At 41.1% G+C, this 22,678-nt stretch overlaps 1 protein-coding gene across 1 annotated transcript in view; it reads right to left on the bottom strand.

The window, feature by feature from the left end:
• Positions 1–13,560: 13,560 nt before the first annotated feature.
• tdp2b (tyrosyl-DNA phosphodiesterase 2b) overlaps positions 13,561–22,678 on the bottom strand; it is a 48,357-nt gene continuing 39,239 nt past the window's right edge. The window contains exons 4-7 of the mRNA XM_069907624.1: positions 19,863–19,954; positions 17,329–17,447; positions 15,521–15,691; positions 13,561–14,414 (exon numbers count right to left, since the gene is read on the bottom strand). Of these exons, the coding sequence (XP_069763725.1) occupies positions 14,136–14,414; positions 15,521–15,691; positions 17,329–17,447; positions 19,863–19,954 (661 nt within the window). The 3' untranslated portion in view covers positions 13,561–14,135. The remainder of the gene's footprint in view (positions 14,415–15,520; positions 15,692–17,328; positions 17,448–19,862; positions 19,955–22,678) is intronic.

Here is a 22,678-nt window from a genome sequence, read left to right as displayed (position 1 = left end):
GTCACCAAATTATAGGAAAGATATAAACAAAATAGAGAGAGTGCAGAGAAGGTTCACAAGAATGTTGGCAGGATTTCAAGGTTTGAGTTACAGGGAAAAGTTGTGCAGACTGGGGCTTTTTTCTCTGGCACACAGAAGATTGAGGGGGGACTTGATAGAGGTGTTTAAGATTTTAAAAGGGACGGACAGAGTAAATGTGGATAGGCTTTTTCAATTAAGAGTGGGGGAGATTCAAACTAGAGGGTATGGTTTAAGATTGAAGGGGGAAAATTATAAGGGGAACATGAGGGGAAATTTCTTTACGCAGAGGGTGGTGGGGATGTGGAATGAGCTTCCGGCAGACGTGGTCGAGGCAGGATCATTGGTTACATTTAAGGATAGACTGGATAGTTACATGGAGAGGAGAGGACTGGAGGGGTATGGACCGGGTGCTGGTCAGTGGGACTAGGAGGGTGGGGATTTGTTACGGCATGGACTAGTAGGGCCGAACTGGCCTGTTCTGTGCTGTAAGTTGTTATATGGTTATATGATATATTCAGGAGGGAAATGTTTGTGTGTATTTTGGTTAATATGATTCATAGTGTGAAAAATTTAAAAAATTTAAAAAAAGAAAAGGAATCTCTCTCTGAAAACCACCAAGAACCCTCCTGAGTGGTAACCATTTTCCTGTTAACCATCAAAGCCTGGTGAACTTCGTTAATGCTAATTTCTGTGCACAGTACAAGAGATGCCTGCAACCAGTGAGATTGGACTGTGATCCAAAGAACTTTTCTAATCTTAAATATACATTACACACACCTGCACTTAGTATTAGAGGGAGGGGGGGGGGGGATTAAGTAGGTTAAGTAATAAGTTAAAGTTTAATTCTGTTTTCTTGTTCAAATATAATTAAAAACTAATTTTGTTTAAGTAACCCTGTGTTGTGGTGAATATCGATTGCTGCAGGTTTTTGGGGTTCTCTGGATTCTGTAACATATGTACTTCACTGCTCTTTCCTACAAAATTTATAATACTGCAATTCAAAACGAGCTTAGTTTGGCAGGGGGTGGGAATCAGAATGTGAGGGCAGAGATTAGGGCAGGTCAAAAGCATGATGCCATGTGTTCTGAGTTGGTGAAGAAGGACAGGCAGAGGACAAAACATAAAGGTAGCCATTTAGAGGAGTTGAAATGTGTCTATTCCTAATATTCCTATATTTGAATTAAAGGGGATGAACTTAGAGCATGGATCAGTACGTGAAACTATGATGTTGTAGCTGTTCCTGAAACTTGGCTGGAGGATGGGTAAGATTAGCTGATGCAGGTACAGGATTTAGCTGTTTTAAAAAGAATAGGATGGGAAGTAGAAAGGAGGGGGGGGAGAGTAATATTACTGGTCAGGGATAGTTTCATGGCTATAGAAAGGGAGGACACTGCAGAGGGAGTGTCCCCTGAGTCGGTGTGGGTGGAAGTCAGAAATAGGAAGGGAGATATCACTGTGCTGGGAGTGGTCCCCAAATAGCCATCAGGACCGTGAGGAGCAAATAAGTAGGCAGATTTTGGAGTGGTGCGGGATATACAGGGTTGTAGTTATGGATGATTTCAACCTCCCTAATATTGGCTGGCACCTCCTGACTGCAAGAGGGTTCGATGGAGCTGAATTTGTCAGGTGCACAAGAAGGATTCCTGACACAGTATGTGGACCAGCTGACGAGAGGAGAGGCCAAACTTCATCTGGTTCTGGGGAATGAACTTGGTCAGGTGGAGGGCTTCTTGGTGGGGGGAGAACTTTGGTGAAAGTGATCACAACTTTCTTAGCTTCAGTATAGCTATGAAAAAAGATAAAAACAGACAAAATGGGAAAGTATTTAACTGGGGAAGGGCTAATTACGGAGGGGTGAGAGAGAGTAAATTGGACACAGTTGTTTTAGGATGAAAGCACTGAAGTAATGTGAAGGAAGTTTAGGGATCATTTGTACCGGTTCAGGATAGGTTTGTCCCACTGGGACAAGGAAAAGATGGTAGGAAAAGGGAACTACAATTCAAGAAGAAGTAAGCATTTATTAGATGTAGAAAGCAGAAAAAAAGGGAGGGCTTATGTGACATATATGGTAGCAGGATGGAACTTAAGAAAGGACTTAGGAGAACCTAAGGCCTTGGCATGCAAGATGAAGGAGAACCCCAAGGTGTTCTACGCATATGTGAAGAACAGAAGGATGACAAGAATGAAGGTGGGTCCACTAAAGGATAAAGGAGGCAACATGTAGCAGGAGGTTGGAGAGGTCCTCAATGAATACGTTGCTTCAGTATTCATCCTTGCTCAGGATGAGGTTGGAATCGAACAGGCTGTGCTGGACAATGTGGAGATTAAGGAAGTGGAAGTGCCGGATCTTCTTAAAAACACCAAGATTGATGTCCCTGGAGCCGGACGCGAAGTGAGAGAAGCGATAGCTATGATCTTCCTCTTTGGCTGCAGGGGAGTTGCCGGAGGATAGAAAATGGCAAATGTGGTCTCCTTGTTTAAAAAAGGGTATGGGGAGAAGCCTGGAAATTATAGACCAGTGAGTCTTATGTCAGTGGTATGCAAACTATTGGAGAGAATTCTTAAAGATGGGATTTATGAGCATTTTGGAGATGTACAGAATACTCAAGGATAGACAGCATGGCTTTGTGAAGGGAAGGTCATGCCTCATGAGCCTAATTGAGTTTCTTGAGGAGGTAACAAAATAAATTGATGAGGGTACAGTGGTAGATGTGGTCTACATGGATTTTAGTAAGGCATTTGACAAGGTCCCCCATGAGAGACTCGTTCAAAAAGTCATGAGGCATGGGATCCATGGAAACATGGCTGTGTGGATAAAAAATGGGCTTGCAGGTAGAAAGCAAAGCGTAGTGGTGGAAGGAAAGTGTTCTACCTAGAGGTCAGTGACTAGAGAAGTACTGCAAGGATCTGTTCTGGGACCCCTGCTCTTTGTGATTTTTATAAATGACTTGGATGAAGAGGTTGAAGGATGGGTCAGTAAGTTTGCAGATTTTACAAAGGTTGGAGGAGATGTGGATGACGCAAAAGGTTATTGAAGGTTACAAGACAGGATGCAGAGATGGGCGGAAAAGTGGCAGATGGAGTTCAATCCCGATAAGTGTGAGGTGATGCATTTTGGAAGGACAAACCAGAAGCTGAGTACAGGGTTAATGGTTGGTTACTTAAGAGGGCAGATGAACAGAGGGACCATGGGGTTCAAATCCAAACATCCCTCATAGGACTTTTCTCTTTGGAGCATAGAAAGATGAGAGGAGACTTAATAGATGTCTACAAGATTATGAGAGGCAATGCCTGCTTCCCTGGGCAGGAATAGCAAACACCAGAGAACGTATTTACAAAGTGAAGGGAGGGAAGTTTAGGGGAGACATCAGGGATAAGTTTTTTTTTTAAGCTGCATTTAGGTATGGTATGCTTCTTTGTCTAAGGATGTCTGCCTGACTGAGGGAATGGAGCAATGCCCTCGCTGAATGAAGAAAATGACAGCTACCTGATAGAATGGCATTAGTAGGTGGAGAAATATACTGGCATGCCAACGTGTGTTTCCTTCACTCCTGCATATACCCAGCCTCCCACCTGCTCTTGTGGCATTGACATGTTTGTAGCTGGTCAAGTTAAGTTCTTCATCAACACAGGGACTATTGACGCTAGGAGACTAGAAATGTCATGGGTAGATACAGTAAAACTTCAGGTATCCAGCGCCTTTGGGGATTGGTAGATGCTGGATAAAATTAATTTTCAGCTTGATACCTTAATGAAGAGCTCAAGCCCAAAAGGTTTTTTTCAAATCTTAGCTAAATAAAGGCCGCTGTTTGACCAGCTGAGATACTCCAGCTTTATGTTTTTACTTAATACTCCAGCTTTATGTTTTTACTTAATTTTCCAGTTGCTTGAAATTGCGTGTTGCATGACTTACGAATTAACAGCAAGGCGCACTGATTTTAAACGTCCCTATTTTTTACCTATTTATTTTCCGTTATTTCTTTGCCAGTTGCTTGAGGTTACCGGTAGCTTAAATTCCAGATAACACAGGGCTTTACTGTAGTTTCATCCTCTTTATACAGGATACTTTCTATCCTGTATAGGTTTCATTTCCCAAGGAGCGTTGAATGGGAATTGAGCACTGAAATTGGTGCAAGGATGAGTACTGGACCTATTTACGGAATTATTCATACGCAAAATAAACTTCATGTACAAGCTGAGGGGCAAACTTCTCCACACATTATTGCCAGTTTAGCAGTGGGCATCTACAGGTGCATTATGTGTCTGCAGCATCTCCTGTTGCCTGACCATGTACCAAGCAACATCACCTACCTTGCCTAGCACAGATAGTTCCTTCAATTGCCATAACATGAGATGCACAATATGCAAAGCCTCTGCAATATGAGCGGCATGGTTAGCCTAGCGCAATGTTGTTATAGCGCCAGCAACTGGCGCTGTCTGTAAGGAGTTTGTACATTTTCCCCATGTCTGCGTGGGTTTCCTCCGGGTGCTCCAGCTTCCTCCCACCCTCCAAAAATGTGCAGGGGTTGTAGGACAATTGGGTGGCATTGACTTGTGGGCCACAAGAGCCTGTTACAATGCTGAATGTCCAAATTTAAAATCCCCTCCTTTGACAACAAACTGAGACTTGTAGTTAACATTGACACCAGAGGACACCAGGGCAGAACATGTTGCCTCATTATCAGAAACATCTGAAAAATAAAGCATGTAACCCATTTTTCAAACAAATTTTCTACAATTATAAAGGATTTTTAAAAATCTGAGGCTGATGCTGAGATGGCTTAAACACAGGAAACTAAATGCAAATATGATGGGCATGTACGTGGGCTAACACCATTGACCGAGAACTCAACTGGGCCAGCTATAGAGATACCACGGCTGCAAGAGCAGGTCATAAGCAAAACTACAATCGAACAAGCTGGTGGCTTTGTTACTTGGCTGGTTCCAGTTAGTGTGGAAAACATTTCCCCAACCTACCCCACCTCCGTTTAACAAACGACAGACCTGATTCGTCAATGGAACGTGGGCATTGTTGGCAAGATGAGAAATGATTTCTAATTGCTGATGAGATCATCATTTATTGCCTGTCTGTGCTGATTGAGTAATCTCAGTGATAGATTCCACGGTTAGATTTGTTAACACTTTCTTCCCAAATTTGTTTCCTATAGCCATTTCAATACAAGCTTATGTGGGAGAAAGAAAGGCAATTAATATAGAGCACTTTAATTTTAAAATAAGGAGCTAAGTAAATGGAAGAAATAAAAAGTAATTAAAAGTGTTAGATTGCTGCTCTTACTCCAAGAGAAGCCAAATGAAAGTTGCTGATGAGAAGGCGCTGAACTAGTTGAGTCTGTGGCCAAGATACTCCCACTGTGCTCCAAGTGTTTCCAAGATTTGTTGATAAAGGATGTTGATATATTTCCAAGTCAGGAAGATGTCAGGGTTTGGAGGGGAAATGGGCAAATAATGGCAAGAATTCATCTTCATTAATCTTAACCTTCTTACTGGGCAGCACGATTAATATAGTGGTTAGCACATCGCTGTTACAGCGCCAGCAATAGGGGTTCGAATCCCACGCTGTCTGTAAGGAGTTAGTACGTTCTCTCCATGTCTGCGGGGGCTCCGGTTTCCTCCCAGGTCAATTGGGTGTATTTGGGCGGCACAGGATAGAGGGCCAATTTTGCTTCTCTCATTCAGGTAAATTGTTGAAATGTTTTACTGTCATGTTGTCTTTGGGAAGTATCAGGTTTGGTGGGTTCATAGAAAAGAGTCTGGACGCAAGACTTACAATCAAAGGTAACTTTATTGAACACACAGGAGACAAACAGGGAAATACGTCAAATGATAGTTAATTCTTTGGCTTGGCTTCGCGGACGAAGATTTATGGAGGGGGTAAAAGTCCACGTCTGCTGCAGGCTCGTTTGTGGCTGACCAGTCCGATGCGGGACAGGCAGACACGGTTGCAGCGGCTGCAGGGGAAAATTGGTTGGTTGGGGTTGGGTGTTGGGTTTTTCCTCCTTTGCCTTTTGTCAGTGAGGTGGGCTCTGCGGTCTTCTTCAAAAGAGGTTGCTGCCTGCCAAATTGTGAGGCGCCAAGATGCACGGTTTGAGGCGATATCAGCCCACTGGCGGTGGTCAATGTGGCAGGCACCAAGAGATTTCTTTAGGCAGTCCTTGTACCTTTTCTTTGGTGCACCTCTGTCACGGTGGCCAGTGGAGAGCTCGCCATATAACACGATCTTGGGAAGGCGATGGTCCTCCATTCTGGAGACGTGACCCACCCAGCGCAGCTGGATCTTCAGCAGCGTGGACTCGATGCTGTCGACCTCTGCCATCTCGAGTTCTTCGATGTTAGGGATGAAAGCGCTCCAATGGATGTTGAGGATGGAGCGGAGACAACGCTGGTGGAAGCGTTCTAGGAGCCGTAGGTGATGCTGGTAGAGGACCCATGATTCGGAGCCGAACAGGAGTGTGGGTATGACAACGGCTCTGTATATGCTCATCTTTGTGAGGTTTTTCAATCTTCTTCAGCATGATGCTGAACCAAGCCATGAAAGACCCCAACAATGAAGAAGCTGTTTACATCCGGTACCGCACGGATGGCAGTCTCTTCAATCTGAGGCGCCTGCAAGCTCACACCAAGACACAAGAGAAACTTGTCCGTGAACTACTCTTTGCAGACGATGCCGCTTTAGTTGCCCATTCAGAGCCAGCTCTTCAGCGCTTGACGTCCTGCTTTGCGGAAACTGCCAAAATGTTTGGCCTGGAAGTCAGCCTGAAGAAAACTGAGGTCCTCATCAGCCAGCTCCCCACCATGACTACCAGCCCCCCCACATCTCCATCGGGCACACAAAACTCAAAACGGTCAACCAGTTTACCTATCTCGGCTGCACCATTTCATCAGATGCAAGGATCGACAATGAGATAGACAACAGACTCGCCAAGGCAAATAGCGCCTTTGGAAGACTACACAAAAGAGTCTGGAAAAACAACCAACTGAAAAACCTCACAAAGATTGTTAATTACTCTACTACTAATTAACTATATAAACATTCACATCAGACCCAGGTTGGACTCGGATACCAGTGGCCACCTATCTTCTACACAGTAAGGAACAAAAACTATAATGGTGCAAGGAGGCACATTGGGCACAAGGGACTCTGATCACAGTGGCTGCTTATCCTACTGCACTCTCTCGCATGTGTCCGTGCTTCACAGACAGGGACTTTCAAACACACTGTCCCAACAGGAGTGTGGTTCTCTGCAAGCACTGATCTATCACAGTACACAGGGCCGGTGCCAGACAATTTTACGCCCTAATCAAGGCCAACAACTTACACCCCCTCCAAAAAAAAATTGCCAACTTCACATTTTCAAAAACAGGTGTTTTATAGAAAAAATTGAAAGCACAAAATTTGAAACTGCTAAATTCACTTTAAATTGTAAGAAAGAATAAGGTAAAATTACTGACCTTGAAGATTTTCACAAACTTTGCAGCTCTATTATATTTTACATAATATAAAATATATAAGTGCAAAAAGTATTTTGCATTAACAGTTAACAAAAGATAAAAAGAGTATATAAAGTGGAAAGACAGTACTAAACAACAAAGCTAATAATGAAACAACTAATTTGAAACATAATAATGTATCTTTTATTAACAAGCATTGAAACTACTCACAGGCTTGACTACTAAAACAAATTGCATTTATCTGCTGTCAAAGGCATGTTTCCTGAAATTTATTAAAGAGAATGTTGTTTCATGAGTGTGTGTGGCTCAACGCAGATATCTATAAACCAACTGCAGAACACAACAAATATATGAGCACAAAGAAACTGATGGAGGAAGACAGGATCTATCGAGCTGCTGGTCGATAGCAAGGCAGGCATAATCACTCGTTCCTATGCGATGCTCATGCACGGAGAGCGATGTGGCAGTTGTGAGAAGAGTGAGAAAAGGTACTGTATATTTTTATTTGTGTGTGGCCACCACAAGATGTATATAAATAAATCAAACATAAGTTGGTTTCAGTTCTCATGTTTATTTATCTATATTTTATCTGTATTAACCTTTTATGAATCTTCTTTAAAATATTAATATTTTATGGCAAAGAATCCCCCTTGACGCTCTTAAATATGAATATTCTTTACTAAGCCAAAGGATACAAGTTTTGCCTTTTTAAAGAATACTGATATTGTCAAGGGTTCCCCCCTTTGCCTCTACCAGGTGGAGTAGGCCCCCACAAAATCATAGGCCCATGCCAATTGGCCCAACTGTTCCCCCCCGCCCCCCTCTGTTCTGGCCATCCTCCTCTCTTTTCTGGCTTTCACCACCCCCCTTTCTTCCCCCCACTCCCCACTGTTCTGGCTGCCCCCCTTCGTTCTGGTTTCCAACTCCTTCCCCCCCTCCCTTCCCCTCTGTTCTGGCTTCCACCTACTCCCCTCTGTTCTCCCCCCCCCCCTCTCTTCTGGCTCTGGTTTCACTCCCTCACCTCTGTTCTTTCCCCTTCCCTTCCCCTCTCTTCTTGCTCCCCCTGCCTCCCCTCTGTTCTGGCTCCACCCCTCACTCCCCCCTCCCTTTTGTCTGGCCTTCCTTCAAAGCCCGCCACTGCAGTCGCTGCTGTTTGCATCAGAAATACACCCCTACTCATAGCCGCGTTAAACATTCCCATCTACGGGCCCACTGTGCTTTCACCTGGCAGTACTGCTACTCAAATCAATCATGCATGGACAAAATAAAGATGCCCACGTCTAACCAGCCAAGGGACAACGGGACTAATACAGTAAGTATACAGTAACTTTTGACATTTCGCCCCTACGCACCAGACATCTGGCCATTCTGAATGGGCCCCTCAGATGTCTGTGGCCTAGGCGGCTGCCTGGTTCACCTGGTGGTAGCACTAACCTTGAGTGCACACCTTACCGTGATTGGCAGGTGATGTGGCTTCCGAATAGGTTTCAGACAGGGAGGTCACATGGCCATCCATAATATTCCAGGCAGGGAGGCCGCGTGTTCATCCACAATCCACATATAACACACATACTAACATACAATAAAATTCTTTGGCATCCTGCTTCCCCGCGTCACCACTTTCATAGAACTAGGTATCTGTACCAAGTTCTACAGCACTCCCCAAGGCCCTACCATTCACTGTGTAACTCATCGTGGTTTAATCTGCTGAATTACAATACTTGGCACTCGTCAGAGTTAAACTTCAGCTCCTTATTTCTTTCCCAGTTCATCAAGATCCTGCTGTAGTCCTAAATAACCTTCTTCGCTGTCCACTATATCACCAATCTTGGTGTCATCTGCAAACTTACCAAAGATGCTATCCGGGGGTGCAGGAACTCACCAAAAACAGTAACAAGAAGGTCTCGCGAGATCTGGCCTTGGTGGCCGCCATGTTGTATTTGCCGTTGTATAATTGATTATGACAAAGAATTTCATGGTTCACACTAATTATCATAAAATATAATTATCAACAAATAAAGATTTAGACGGCAATCATGTATTTACCATTTCAAAACTAATTACCTACTTACCAAATGCCACCAACGAGAAGCTTCGCAATAATTTCCACAAAGGGTCAGCATAATATATTTTCGGGGGTCTGACAACTCTGGACCTGGTGTCACCCTCTGATCTGTTGTGCTGTAGCCATGATGCCGCATACGGCTCAGGATTCCACTGAACTAGCGGAGGTCCGTGGAGTTGAACAAGCACAAGGGCTGATACATGATTTATGAGAATTCTAGACTGTATCGTTGTTATTATCGAGTTCATGTGACCGAATCCCCTCTCACACTCAGCAGTATTAATAGGAATATCTTGTGGACAGCTCAGTAATGGGTGTAAATCTTGGGGGATGCGCCATCCACGATCCTCCACATAATCTCCGAAGGCCTTTATTGCACAGAAAGAAGAAAGCTTTAAACCTCTTACAGAGAGATGATATCGCAGCTTCTCCATAATTAAGGCAGTATTTCAGCAGGTCAGTCGCCCTTATCAGGCCACACACATTTCATTTAGCAAGGATTTATGTATTCTTTGAGGTTCAGAAGTTTGAGAACCTTTCAAGGAAGATGTCGTGAACATACAGTGCTGCAAATTGTTTATAAGATTAGTAAGAAACTGGAGGTAATTAATGGAGACAAATTTTGTTGTTGCTTGTTAAGGCCTCTTGAACTTCTCGGTTTTTTGTGCCAGGTTGCTCTTTCAGTCCATGTCGCGATCTTATGCTCCAATGGATCACTTTGTCTGCGTAAACAATCATAGTGGTGCCTTTCTGTAAATATTCTGACAGTAAACCAAGTTCATGCAACGTGTTATACATTTGAGCTAAGTCCAATAGAAACTGTTCTGAAGAGAGTCTTTTTAACAGCCTTCACTGGTTTTTCTGTCACTCCCAGATCTTGTTTCATCCTTCATTGCTTTTTCAAAATGAAAACACAGAGCTTCACAATTTTGCCGCACTGCTGAAACTGTTTGGAACGAGCGAGCTACCCACCTGGAGCCCAGAACATGGCCCATTTTGCAAATTTGTTGTTCTAGTTGAGACGCACATTCAGACAGTTCCTTTTGATTTAGAGGTGATCTACTGTAAACCGAGTACAATTTGTCCATAAGTGATTGAAAAAGATTAATTCCATGAACTTCTCTCACCGAATCACCAACTGCAAGTTCTAATCTGTGATTAAGACAGGGCCAAATTATCACATCAGGGTAATGTTCCTTGAGAATTGTAGCAACACCAGATTTGACACCAAGCATTACACTCACCCCATCTGTGAATGCTACAAGGTACTGTTTAAAGTAAGAGTCATCAAACCCATGGTCACTGAGAAAGTTTAATAGATGCTTAGTAATAGTTACAGCTTTCTGATCAGGCAGTTCAATTAGATCTAAAAACAAAATATGGATCACCTTCCTTCTCACTTTCACATTTCTCTCCATCTCAAATTTTAACTTCTCTAATTGAAATGGTCTGTTCCTTCCAATCTTTTTCCAAGTCATATTTTCCTTGTCTTTCATCATCCTCCCTCCATCTTTCAGCTACCTCTGCCTCGTATTGTCTCTGTTTCTCAGCCTCCAACACCTTCCGCTTCTCTCTTTCTTCTTCCACCCTCAATTTCTCCAATTCCAACTCAACAGATCTATCCTCTGGAAAATTATCTAAGTCTTTCTCAACAACTTTACCCTCACTTATATTTCACTATAATCCCCTGTATTTTTATTTTCCTCATCCAATGCTTGACCGGTCAGTTTTAATGCCTTAGAAATAACCATCAGTTCCTCTTTTCTCTTGCTTTGGAGCTCTGCAGGTGATGGTTGTGACAAAAATGTATCAATATCCATTGCTGCTGTTTTTCCACACACAAGCTTTAAATTAGCTTGAAAAAAGTAATTAATAAATCACAAAAACTTTAATTTTCAATCCGAAAGGACAAGTCCCCATAAAATGTTACGAGCCCAGAGGACCCAAAAACCCAGCAGCAACAGATATTTACCAAGACAAATGGATAAACAAAATTTGCTTTTAATTATCTTTAAACATGAAAATAGAATCACACTTTAACTTATCACTATTAACATAACTAGCCTAACTTAACCCCCTTCTAATTCTAAGCACACGTGTATGAAATGTGTGTGTAAGTTCAGAAAAGTTCTTTGATTCATAGTCCAGTCTCACTTCTCATTCCTCCAAGTTCACTGGTTGCAGCCAATTCTTATACTGAAATTTAACATTTATGAAGTTCACCAGGCTTTGGTGCTTAACAGGTAAATGGTTACAACTCAGGAAGGTTCTTGCTGGTTTCAGAGAGATTTGTTGCTCATTGGACACCTACAACTGATTTACTTTCATCAGCCATTTCAGTGTCTTTATGACGAAACTTGCCCCCTTCAGGCTTCTCCAGATGATAACCTCTTTCTTTCAGGTCACCACACAGTTCCTTTTTGTTTATCTTATTTCAAGTGAAACATTAGATAGCCAGTGCTCTCCTCTTACATGAACCACAAGGGCTTTGACCAAGCTGAACTAAGCACTCACAATCCGTCTTCCAAATGGGGTTTTCCACAAGCTTGCCAGTTTGTCCTGTTTCAGTTGCAGTTGCTGCTGGTGACTGTAAAACTGTAGAACTGATCTCTCTCTTTGCGAGGGAAAGCCTGTTTGACTCTCTGCTTGAAAAACCACATTACCCTCTTAGAACAGCAAGCTCCATTCCAGACAGAAGGCAGCTCTGACAAGCTCTTTCATCTGTTGCCTTTTTGTAAACAACAATCCATTATTGGAGTATCTTGGGCACTCTCCAAAACTTTTGCACAGACTCTGGGGCTGATATGTCTAGCATGAGCAGAGCTCCAGTATTTTAAATAAGATCGGTTTTAAAGTGTTTGTATGTGACCTACACTAAAACCCTGCCCCAATTTATCTCCCAAAAACATGATAATATTCTGTCACACTAGTATCAGTAATCGTTGTAACTGATGTGTCTAATACTATGTTGTCTAATTACACTGTGCATTATCCCTGTTGCAATTCCCTTATGTTTCAATAAAGATCATTCCTGCCTTCAGCCTGTGTCCAAACTCGTTGCTCTTTGAATCATCAAACTAGTTTCTCTTCTCATACAAGAAGGCTGGAGCCCATTTTAAAGGTATAACTAAAAGCAATCGGGCACCTGAATAAAAAGGCTGGGGAGAAAGAAAGGGAAGGGGGAGGAGCACAGGCCAACAGGCAAGAGGTGATAATGGGACATGGATAGGACAGGAAAAGTAATGATTGATCTATGAATGAAGAGCTGGAGGAAAGGAGACAGCAGGAAAAGGAAAGAGAGGAAAAGCTAGAGGAGAAATAGGGATAGATGGGGGGCTTAACAGAAACTGGAGCAGTCGACATCAATGCCATCCAGTTGGGGGTACCCAGACGGAATACACATTATTACTCTAATTTGTGGGTGGTCTCAGACTGGCAGTGCATAAGACCACAGACAGACATATCAGCAAGGGAATGGGGTGGGGAAATGAAATGGATGGCCACTGGGATATCCCTCTATTCTGGTCAGAGCCAAGGTGCTCAACAAAACTATCTTCCAGTCTGCATCCAGTCTCTCCGATGTAGAGGAGACGGTGGCATTGGATGCAGTAGGTGACCCCAACAGATTTGCAAGTGGTGCGTTGCTTCACTTGGGAAGGACTGTTTGGGGCCACGAACAGTGTTGAGGGAGGAGGTGTGAGTGCACATGTAGCACTTCCTGCGGTCACAGGAGTAGATGCCAAGGGGGCGTATGGTGGGAAGGGAGGAGTGGACAAGGGAGTCAAGGTCAGATTATCTGATCTTTTCAAATAGTTTGCTATGCTTTTCAGGACAGCATCTAAGAGTCAGGATGACCTCAAAATTCACTTCCATCCCACAAGAGCTTATGCCTATGTTCTTAGCACTCAGTGCGATGTTCCTGAAAGAAAAAGCCTCATCCTGTCAACTATATTGCCAACCAACTTCTTGGGATACCTAAGTAAAAGAGTTCTTTCTGTAAATGGTTACTGTAAATATCATGTTTATTTGCAATATTAAAATCATTGGTTAAAATAGAAATGCATCTAACAGAAACAGTTAGGCTTTCCAACATGTATTAACGCAAGACAAAAGAAGATTTTTCCCACTTTCATAAATTCCCCAAATTAAAATGTTATTTAACAGAGAAACGGCATTTTGCACAAACGGAGAACCATTACCCGTAAAAACCGTTTACAAGACTTCTATCACAGCAACGGCAATGCTGGGAACAAAGAGTCATTCTGGAAAAATGATTTTTAAAAACAAATTGTGGGGAATTACTCACCATGGCAAAGAAATAAGCAAAGTAAAGGAACACATTATTTCTTTAGGCAGTTGGCTTGGTTTAGCCAGCTATGCAATTTAGTAGCATGAACAATAACTTTCCTCATCACCTTTAGCTTTTCAGAAGGAGTATAAACTTGTGTGTTGAAATGGCGAAGTAATTCAAAGTAATTTTTGAATTCATTCAAAGACCCAGAAAATTTTCATGACAGAAATTATGCAACTCCAACTTCCAGGTGCAATTGTTGTTATGTTCTAAGCACTGCAGTTGATCTTAGAGTATGACATCAAAGTTGCAAATGAGTCCCCAGTGATCACTGCAAAACCGTCCACATTCTAACTTGTCTTGTCCAATGAGAGTCATTTCTTTCGGGACAATTTCATTTCCGTTGGAAGCCCTGAAAAACACACGGTCAAAGCGGAGTCTACAGGCATAGCGTGCCTTCAAGTTATTATTGATGGTGGTGTCCCAGGTGTAACGGCAGTATTCAGGTTTGTTTAAGAATTCCCAGACATCCAAGATACCCTCTGGTAATCGTCCAAACTTTTCCACCTGCACAAAGGGGGAGAAAAAAAATACTGAAAAGATGGTGTCCATGGCAGAATTCTCAATCATGATAATGTCCCAAATCCACTCTCACCCCCAATTTATTAACATGCATGTCCATCAGTGCCCAGTGGAAGAGTTCCATCAGGAAGGGGCATAACACAGCCACTTATCCTCCTCTGCTCTAATACTGATAAAGGTTCTGCTACAAAATACTTCCAAACCAAAATTAGTCACTGCTATCACAGATGGCAAGCAAATCAAGCTACTACCCAATGACATAAGAATCCATGGGAACATGCTTAGGTAAATATTGTTCACTCTGTTGCACAAAGAATTCAAGAAGAATTTTACAGATCATTTCATTAACTGCATATGGTAACACAACTGGGATAAAATATTATGATAGTTGCAGGTAATGGAAAACAATCAACACATTTTTGATATAAGAAAAGTCTGCATCCATTTCTGACTTCTGCTAGGAGCCATTGTCAGAGGTCTAGTTGTCATTGTATAGAATAGCAATACTAGCCTGCGTATCTTGGCTGGGTGAGCATGGATGGATTGTGCAGATATGGAATCTCTACATTCCATAAGACCACAAGACAAAGAAGCAGAAATAGGCTATTTAGCCCATCGAGTCTGCCCCACCATTCAATCACGAGTTGATCCATTTTCCCACTCAGCCCCACTGCCCACCCTTTTCCCCATAACCTTTGATGCCCTGGCTAATCAAGAATCTATCAATCTCTCCCTTAAATACACCCAAAGATCTGGTCTCCTCAACCACCTGTGGCAACAAATTCCACAGATTCACCATCTTTTGGCTGAAGAAATTCCTCCGCATCTCTGTGGACGTACTTCAATCCTGAAGCTGTGCCCTCTTATCCTAGTCTTCTCTCTCTGTTTATATTGCACAGCTGTCCCCATCCTGGAAGTTCTTCCATGAGCAATAGACTCAATGGCAGCAGGCAACAGCTTCCATCATAACCAATGGAGGTGGTGGGAGAGATCAGAGGAGCCACTTATAGCAGACAAAGGTCAGTACCCACCGTGCTCGTTGGATTACCACCCGGAGTTTCACATCAATGCCAAGTGGCCAATACTCTCACCTCCTTATCTCTTAGATTGGTATCCCCTCCATATATGACCGTGGCACAATCTGGTATTTCTTTCATTTTCTGGAGGACTGTTCCAAGTTGTTTGATCCGCTCCTTGGAATGTTCCTTTGTGCTCTCCATGTGGGAGGTCATTAAGCAGAGTTCATTCCCAGCAATGTTTACCTATAACAGTGCAAGGTAGCAGAACAAGGGCATTTGATTGGTCCATCATTTCCTCAGTTGGATATTTAACAATGAAATAACTAGAATTTATAACAGGTCCCCTGCGCAGGACAAGTCACATTTAAAAATGTTCAAATGCATTCCAATATTCTGTAAAACGTTCTACCTTGCTGGGAAACAAACATAATTTCTTTGTTCCTTTAAGAAATGGCACCAAAAAGTTTCATTTAAACTTTCCTTAGTTGCAATACATGACAATCCATATCTTGCCTGGGAGTCATAATCAAACACATTTTTTTTGTATTTGGATAAGCTGGTGCAAGCAAAATCTTTAACATATCTCTGCCCTTCTCTATCAAATCACTCCTACTCTTTGTGATTTATAGAAATGATCTGAATGAAGAAGTCTGTAATGATAAGTGGATAGTGTTGAAGGTTGTCGTAGGTTACAACAAGATATAGATAGAGTGGACAGCCAGTGCCTCCTTCCTAGGGCACCACTGCTCAGTACAAGAGGGCATGGCTTTAAGGTAATGGGAAGGAAGTTCAAGGGGGACATTAGAGGAAGGTTTCTTTTTACCCAGAGAGTAGTTGGTGCGTGAAATGCACTATCTGGGTCAGTGGTGGAGGTAGGTACATTGGTGAATTTCAAGAGACCACTAGACAAGTACATGGAGGAAGTTATGGTGGAGCGTTATGTGGGAGGCAGGGTCTAAAGATCAGCACAACATTGTGGGCCAAAGGGCCTGTACTGTTCTATATCATTTTAAGTATGCATTTTAAAGAAATGTCATGCAGGGTAGAAGTTGTCTTTAAAAGTTTCCCACCTGCACAGGATTACTTTTGTTGTTGTACGCATCTAAAATAAAGATGCAAAAAGGACCTGGGGAATAAGATAATCACAAAAAAAAAATCACTGTTCCAGGGAAGAGACATGGGAATCAAAACATGGATATGGATTTATCTGAGCAGAGAAGGAACAGACACATGCCCTTAGATCAAATGAGATATTAAAGTTTCCAACGCAGCCAGAACTTGCAGCTGGAACATCAAACCCAAAGGCACATCAACATCAAAGGAGATTGTTTTAGTGTTTCTTTGATTGATTAAAACTAGATATCACCAATACAGGCAGTCCGCAGGTTACAAACGAGTTCTGTTTCCTGGCTCTGTCCATAAGCAGAATTTGTACGCAAAGTGGAACAGATACTTATGGTACTTATTTAGCGTTCGTGAGGTAACATTATGTGCATGCGCCAATTCAGATCAACTATTCGTAAGTACGAGTTGTTCGTAACCTGGGGACTGAATGTATAAACATGGACTGACTTTCCATTCTACAGAGAGATGGAGAATATAATCCTGAGACACAAGAAGTAGCTGCAGAGGGAGAAACAGTTGGTCATTCAAGTTAGTTTGATGCATTAAGAATGTTCATTCAAATGAATCATAGCTCTTTATTCCACCTTCTTCAAAGCCAATTAAACACATCCATTTGCAAGTACCTGTGCGTCATTAACAACACATTATCCTCATCCAGGAACGTGTAGAGTTTTAAAAAAACAATGTTAACTCCAATTATTTTTCTTTCAGCGATGAATTGATAATTCTAACAGTTTCCTTCACAATCGACTTACGTGAATGATGAGGAGGTTTCTCATCATGCTTGTGGTTGGGAAATCTATTATTTCTTTTTTCAGTATTTTCACTCGTGATTTTTTTAGAATAATAGCTGTGTAGTAACCATCTACATTTGCTAAAGAAAAACAATGTACAATTTAGGTTTATTTAATGACTTTCTTCCCTCTCCACCCCCACCCCACTTCCCCCAGCTGAAAGCATTCCATTCCCGTCATTTATCTTGGCTTATAATACCTTTTTGAAGTGCTAATATATTTAAAGGTACTACAATGAAAAATATGACAAGCTCGGATATTGATGCACAGAAATGTATCAGAACAGTTAAGGTGGCATTTTAAGAATGCCCAAAAGAAAGTGTACAAGAGGCAGAAAGGTCCAGGGAAAGAATTCTAGAGTTTAGAGCTAAGGAGAGATGAATCTGTAGAAAAAAGGCAAACCAATTCAGGAGTTCACACGGCTTCAGATGCACCCTGCATTGTGCTTGAGCAAGGTGTACATCCGCTACTATATCTAATAAATGCTAGTTCGATTGCTCACCCAAAAGAGTAACCCGAGTTAATGCAACAAAACAGTGTATGAGAGAAGTCTTTTCGACATGGGATTTCAAGTTCCATCGAGTAACAAAATATCCTGCCAGGAGCAATCTAGGAATTGCTGGAAGAACTCAGTAGGTCACAGAATAATGGCCTGCCAACATTTGGGGTGTTGATCCTTTATAAAAACCTAATCACCCTTATAAACTGCATCTGGTGTTCTCACTGTGGTCTTCTCTACATTGGAGAGACTGGGAAATCGCATTGTTGAGCACCTTGGCTCTGTCCGCCGCAATGGCATGGATCTCTCAGTGGCTACCTATTTCAATTCTCCAACCCGTTCCCTTGCTGACATGTCTGTCCATGGTCTCATGCACTGCCAGATCGAGATCACCTGTAAATTGGAGAAACAACACCTCATTTTCTGACTGGGCACCCTCCAACAGGATGGTATTAATATTGACTTCTCTGGCTTTGGTTAACAAACCTTCTCACCCCACACCCCACTGTCGTCTTTCCCTATCTCTGTCTCTCCTTTCCATCTCCTTTTGCACAAACATGATAAATTCATATCTTGTCTTCTATCACATCCAATTAACACATTTTGTTGGTCTGGATTCCTCCCCCATTGTTTGAATTCTGAGACTTCCTGATTCTAGCTTATTCCTTGAAGAAGGGCTCAGGCCCAAAATGTCAGCAATATATCTTTGCCTCTGAGAGACACTGAAAGGGCCAGCTGAGTTCCTCCAGCATTTCTGTGTGTTTTTACTTATAAACTTCTATCAGATCTCTGCTCAGACCCTAACGCTCTAGAGAGAGACAAAAAAACAAACTTCTTCCTGTACTTCATACCCTCTAATCCAGAGAAATACCTTCTGCACACCTTCCAAAGCTTCCAGCTCCTTTTTGAGCAAGCATTGTGTCACCTGTTTTAATACTTTCTTTTGTGGATCAGTGTCACATTTTGGTTGATACTGTTATGGGCTGTCGGAAGCAGCATCTGCTTCCACCACAACAGTAGTGTTTAAGAGGCTTCGAGATAAACAGGAGTATGCAGGCAATAGAGGGATGTGTATCCTGTGCTGGCATTAGAGATTTAGTTTTAATTTGGGCATCGTGTTTGGTGCAGATATGTGAGCCACAGTTCTTGAGCTGTACTATTCTATGTTCTAATCAGATTTTGACACACATGCAGCTGCTCGTGGCAAGTGAAATGTGTAACATACAAAGAGTTCAGAGTCATTCAACTGGTAAGTCAGTAGAGATGAGCTGGAAAGCTCCCAGCAAATTAAACTATATTCGCAATACAGTCATGCACCGCATAACGTCGGTTCAGGCAACGTCTGACCGTATGTACGTCCATGGTCCCGTAAGGTTATAATAGAGTTCAGAAATCCCATTCGGAGAATGGGATGTAGCGGCTTCTGCATGCAACACGTGGATCTCATGTCTCTTGTATAAAAAGCGATTGTGCTGCCACGCGAATAATGGTACAGCACATATATAACCTATAATACATAGGTCTTGATTGTCATAACAAACGCCCGTTATTATAATATGGTATTGTGGCACAATGTCCAAATCACAATGTCCTATTTCATAGAACGAATCATGGACGTTATGCGACACATGACTGTATTATCAAAATTAAACCTAAAAATTTGAATACAAATGATAGTCATGTCTTCAATAATAGGACTTGGGCAATAATAGGACAATAAAGGGAAGAGCATAGTTAGCATAGCAGAGGGGCAGCGTAATGCTGTTACAGCGCCAGCAACCCAGGTTCGTATCTAGCGCTGCCTGTAAGGCTTTTGTATGTTCTCCCAGCGTCTGCAGGAGTTTCATTCAGGTCCTTGGGTTTCCTCCCACCTTTCAAACTGTACAGGGGTTGTGGGTGTAATTGGGTGGCACAGGTTCATGGGCTGGAAGGGCCTTATACCATGCTGTATGTCTAAATTTAAGGTTCGGGTTCAAGCCCAGAGCTCATTTCATACCTGGAATTATAGTGTAGTGCACTGCTCTCTTCTTTAAGTAAATGTAATAAGGCTCAATAACTTCCTGAAGAAAAACAATGTCAGGACTGTACCTTTTTATTAAACAAAAGGAAAGCAATATTAGACATCTTTATTGAACCTTAATTTTTTATTTTTCACACTGTGAACCATATCAAACAAAATACATACAAATATTTCCCTCTTAATTATACACATTGGCATTTTCTCCCCTTTTTCCCCCCCACTACCTTCCCTCCCCCTTCCCACCTCCTCCAAAACAATAAACATTCAACATATACAATACAATAAAACCATTAAACAATGTCTTCACACAATGAAAAATAAACAAGAAAAATGTGTCATCTACTTTTACACACTGGATCAAGTCGTTTTGTCTTCTTATCATTTTAGGGAGTGGAGATCCAAGGCAATCTCAGATTACCTCTCTGTTATGTTCCATGTATGGTTCCCAAATTTGTTCAAATAATGTGACTTTATTTTTTAAATTATATGTTATTTTATCCAATGGAATACATTTATTTATTTACATGTACCATTGCTGTATTCTCAGGCTCTCTTCAGATTTCCAAGTTGACATTATACATTTTTTTGCTACAGCTAAGGCTATCATAATAAATCTTTTTTGCGCTTCATCCAGTTTGAGACCTAATTCCTTACTTCTTATATTACTTAGAAGAAAGATCTCTGGATTTTTTGATATGTTATTTTTTGTGATTTTATTTAATATCTGATTTAGATCTTCCCAAAACCTTTTCACTTTCTCACATGCCCAAATTGCATGTACTGTTGTTCCAATTTCTTTCTTAAAGCGAAAACATCTATCTGATAATGTTGGATCCCATTCTTTTAAATTTTGGGGCGTGATATATAACCTGTGTAACCAATTATACTGTATCATGCGAACCCTTGTGTTTATTATATTTTTCATAGTTCCCGAACATAACTTTTCCCATGTTTCATTTTTTAATCTTTATGTTTAAATCCTTTTCCCACTTTTGTTTGGGTTTATAGCTTATTTCATCATTTTCTTTCTCTTGCAGCTTAATGTACATGTTCGTTATAAACTTTTTAATTATCATTGTGTCTGTAATCACATATTCAAAGCTGCTTCCTTCTGGTAATCTCAGTCTGTTTCCCAATTTATCCTTTAAGTAAGCTTTCAGTTGATGATATGCAAACATTGAGTTATTCCATATTTGTACTTCAATTGTTCAAATGTTAATAAATTATTTCTCAAAAAACAATTTTCTATTCTTTGAATTCCTTTTCTCTCCCATTCTCTAAAGGAAAGGTTATCTATTGTAAAAGGAATTAGCTGATTTTGTGTCAATAATAATTTTGGTATTTGGTAATTTGTTTTTTTCCTTTCTAAATGAATTTTCTTCCATATATTGAGTAAATGATGCAATACTGGTGAACTTTTATATTGTACCAGCTTTTCAACCCACTTATAAAGTATATGTTCTGGTACCTTCTCCCCTATTTTATCTAGCTCTATCTTAGTCTAATCTGGTTTTTCCCTTGTCTGATAAAAATCTGATAAACACCTTAATTGTGCTACTCTATCATTTTTAAAGTTTGGTAACTGCAAACCACCTTGGTTGTACCTCTCTGTTAATTTATCTAACGCTATCCTCGGTTTCCCCCCCCTTTCCACAAAAATTTCCTTATTATTCTCTTTAGTTCATTAAAGAATTTCTCTGTTAAGGGAATTGGTAACGATTGAAATAAGTATTATATCCTTGGGAAGACATTCATTTTAATGCAATTTACCCTCCCTATCAACGTTAGCAGTAATTCTTTCCAATGTTCCAAGTCTTCCTGCAATTTCTTTATTAGTGGCTAATAATTTAGTTTGTACAAGTGGCTTAAGTTATTATCTAACCTGATCCCTAGGTATCGGATTGGTTGTGTTTGCCATTCAAATGGAGATTCTTTTTTAAATTCTGTATAATCCGCATTACTCATTGGCATCACTTCACTTTTATTTGCGTTGATCTTGTACCCCGATATTTCTCCATACTCCTTCAATTTCTTATGTAATTCTTTTATTGATATTTCTGGTTCTGTTAGGTATACTATGATGTCATCTGTAAATAAGCTGATTTTATACTCCTTCTCCTTTATTTTTATCCCTTTTATTTTATTTTCTATTCTTATTAGTTCTGTCAATGGTTCTATTGCTAAGGCGAACAATGAGGGGTATAATGGACATCCCTGTCTAGTTGACCTACTTAATTTAAATTGGCTCAATACATATCCATTTACTGTTACTTTCACCAATGATCCATTATACAATGCTTTAATCCAATTAATATATTTTTCTGGGAGATTGAACCTCTGTAATACTTTAAATAAATAATTCCATTTTACTCTGTCAAATGCTTTTTCTGCATCTAAAACAACAGCCACTGTTGACTTCTTATTTCTTTGAACTGCATGAATTAGATTAATAAGTTTACAGACATTATCCGCTGTTCATCTTTTCTTACTAAATCCAGTTTGATCTTGTTTTACTATTTTTGGTAGACAATCAGCCACTCTGTTTGCTAATAATTTTGCTATTATCTTATAATCTGAATTAAGTAGAGATATTGGTCTATATGTTGCTGGAGTTAGTGGATCCTTCCCCGTCTTTGGTATTACTGTAATTATTGCTGTTATATGGCAAGCTCTCCACTGGCCACCGTGACAGAGGTGCACCAAAAAAGAGGTACAAGGACTGCCTAAAGAAATCTCTTGGTGCCTGCCACATTGACCACCATCAGTGGGCTGATATCGCCTCAAACCGTGCA

Source organism: Narcine bancroftii, chromosome 1 (genome assembly GCF_036971445.1).
Source record: "Narcine bancroftii isolate sNarBan1 chromosome 1, sNarBan1.hap1, whole genome shotgun sequence".
Lineage (NCBI taxonomy): Eukaryota > Metazoa > Chordata > Chondrichthyes > Torpediniformes > Narcinidae > Narcine > Narcine bancroftii.
Note: the sequence above shows the minus strand (reverse complement) of the source record. Positions and strands in the feature narration are given on the sequence as shown.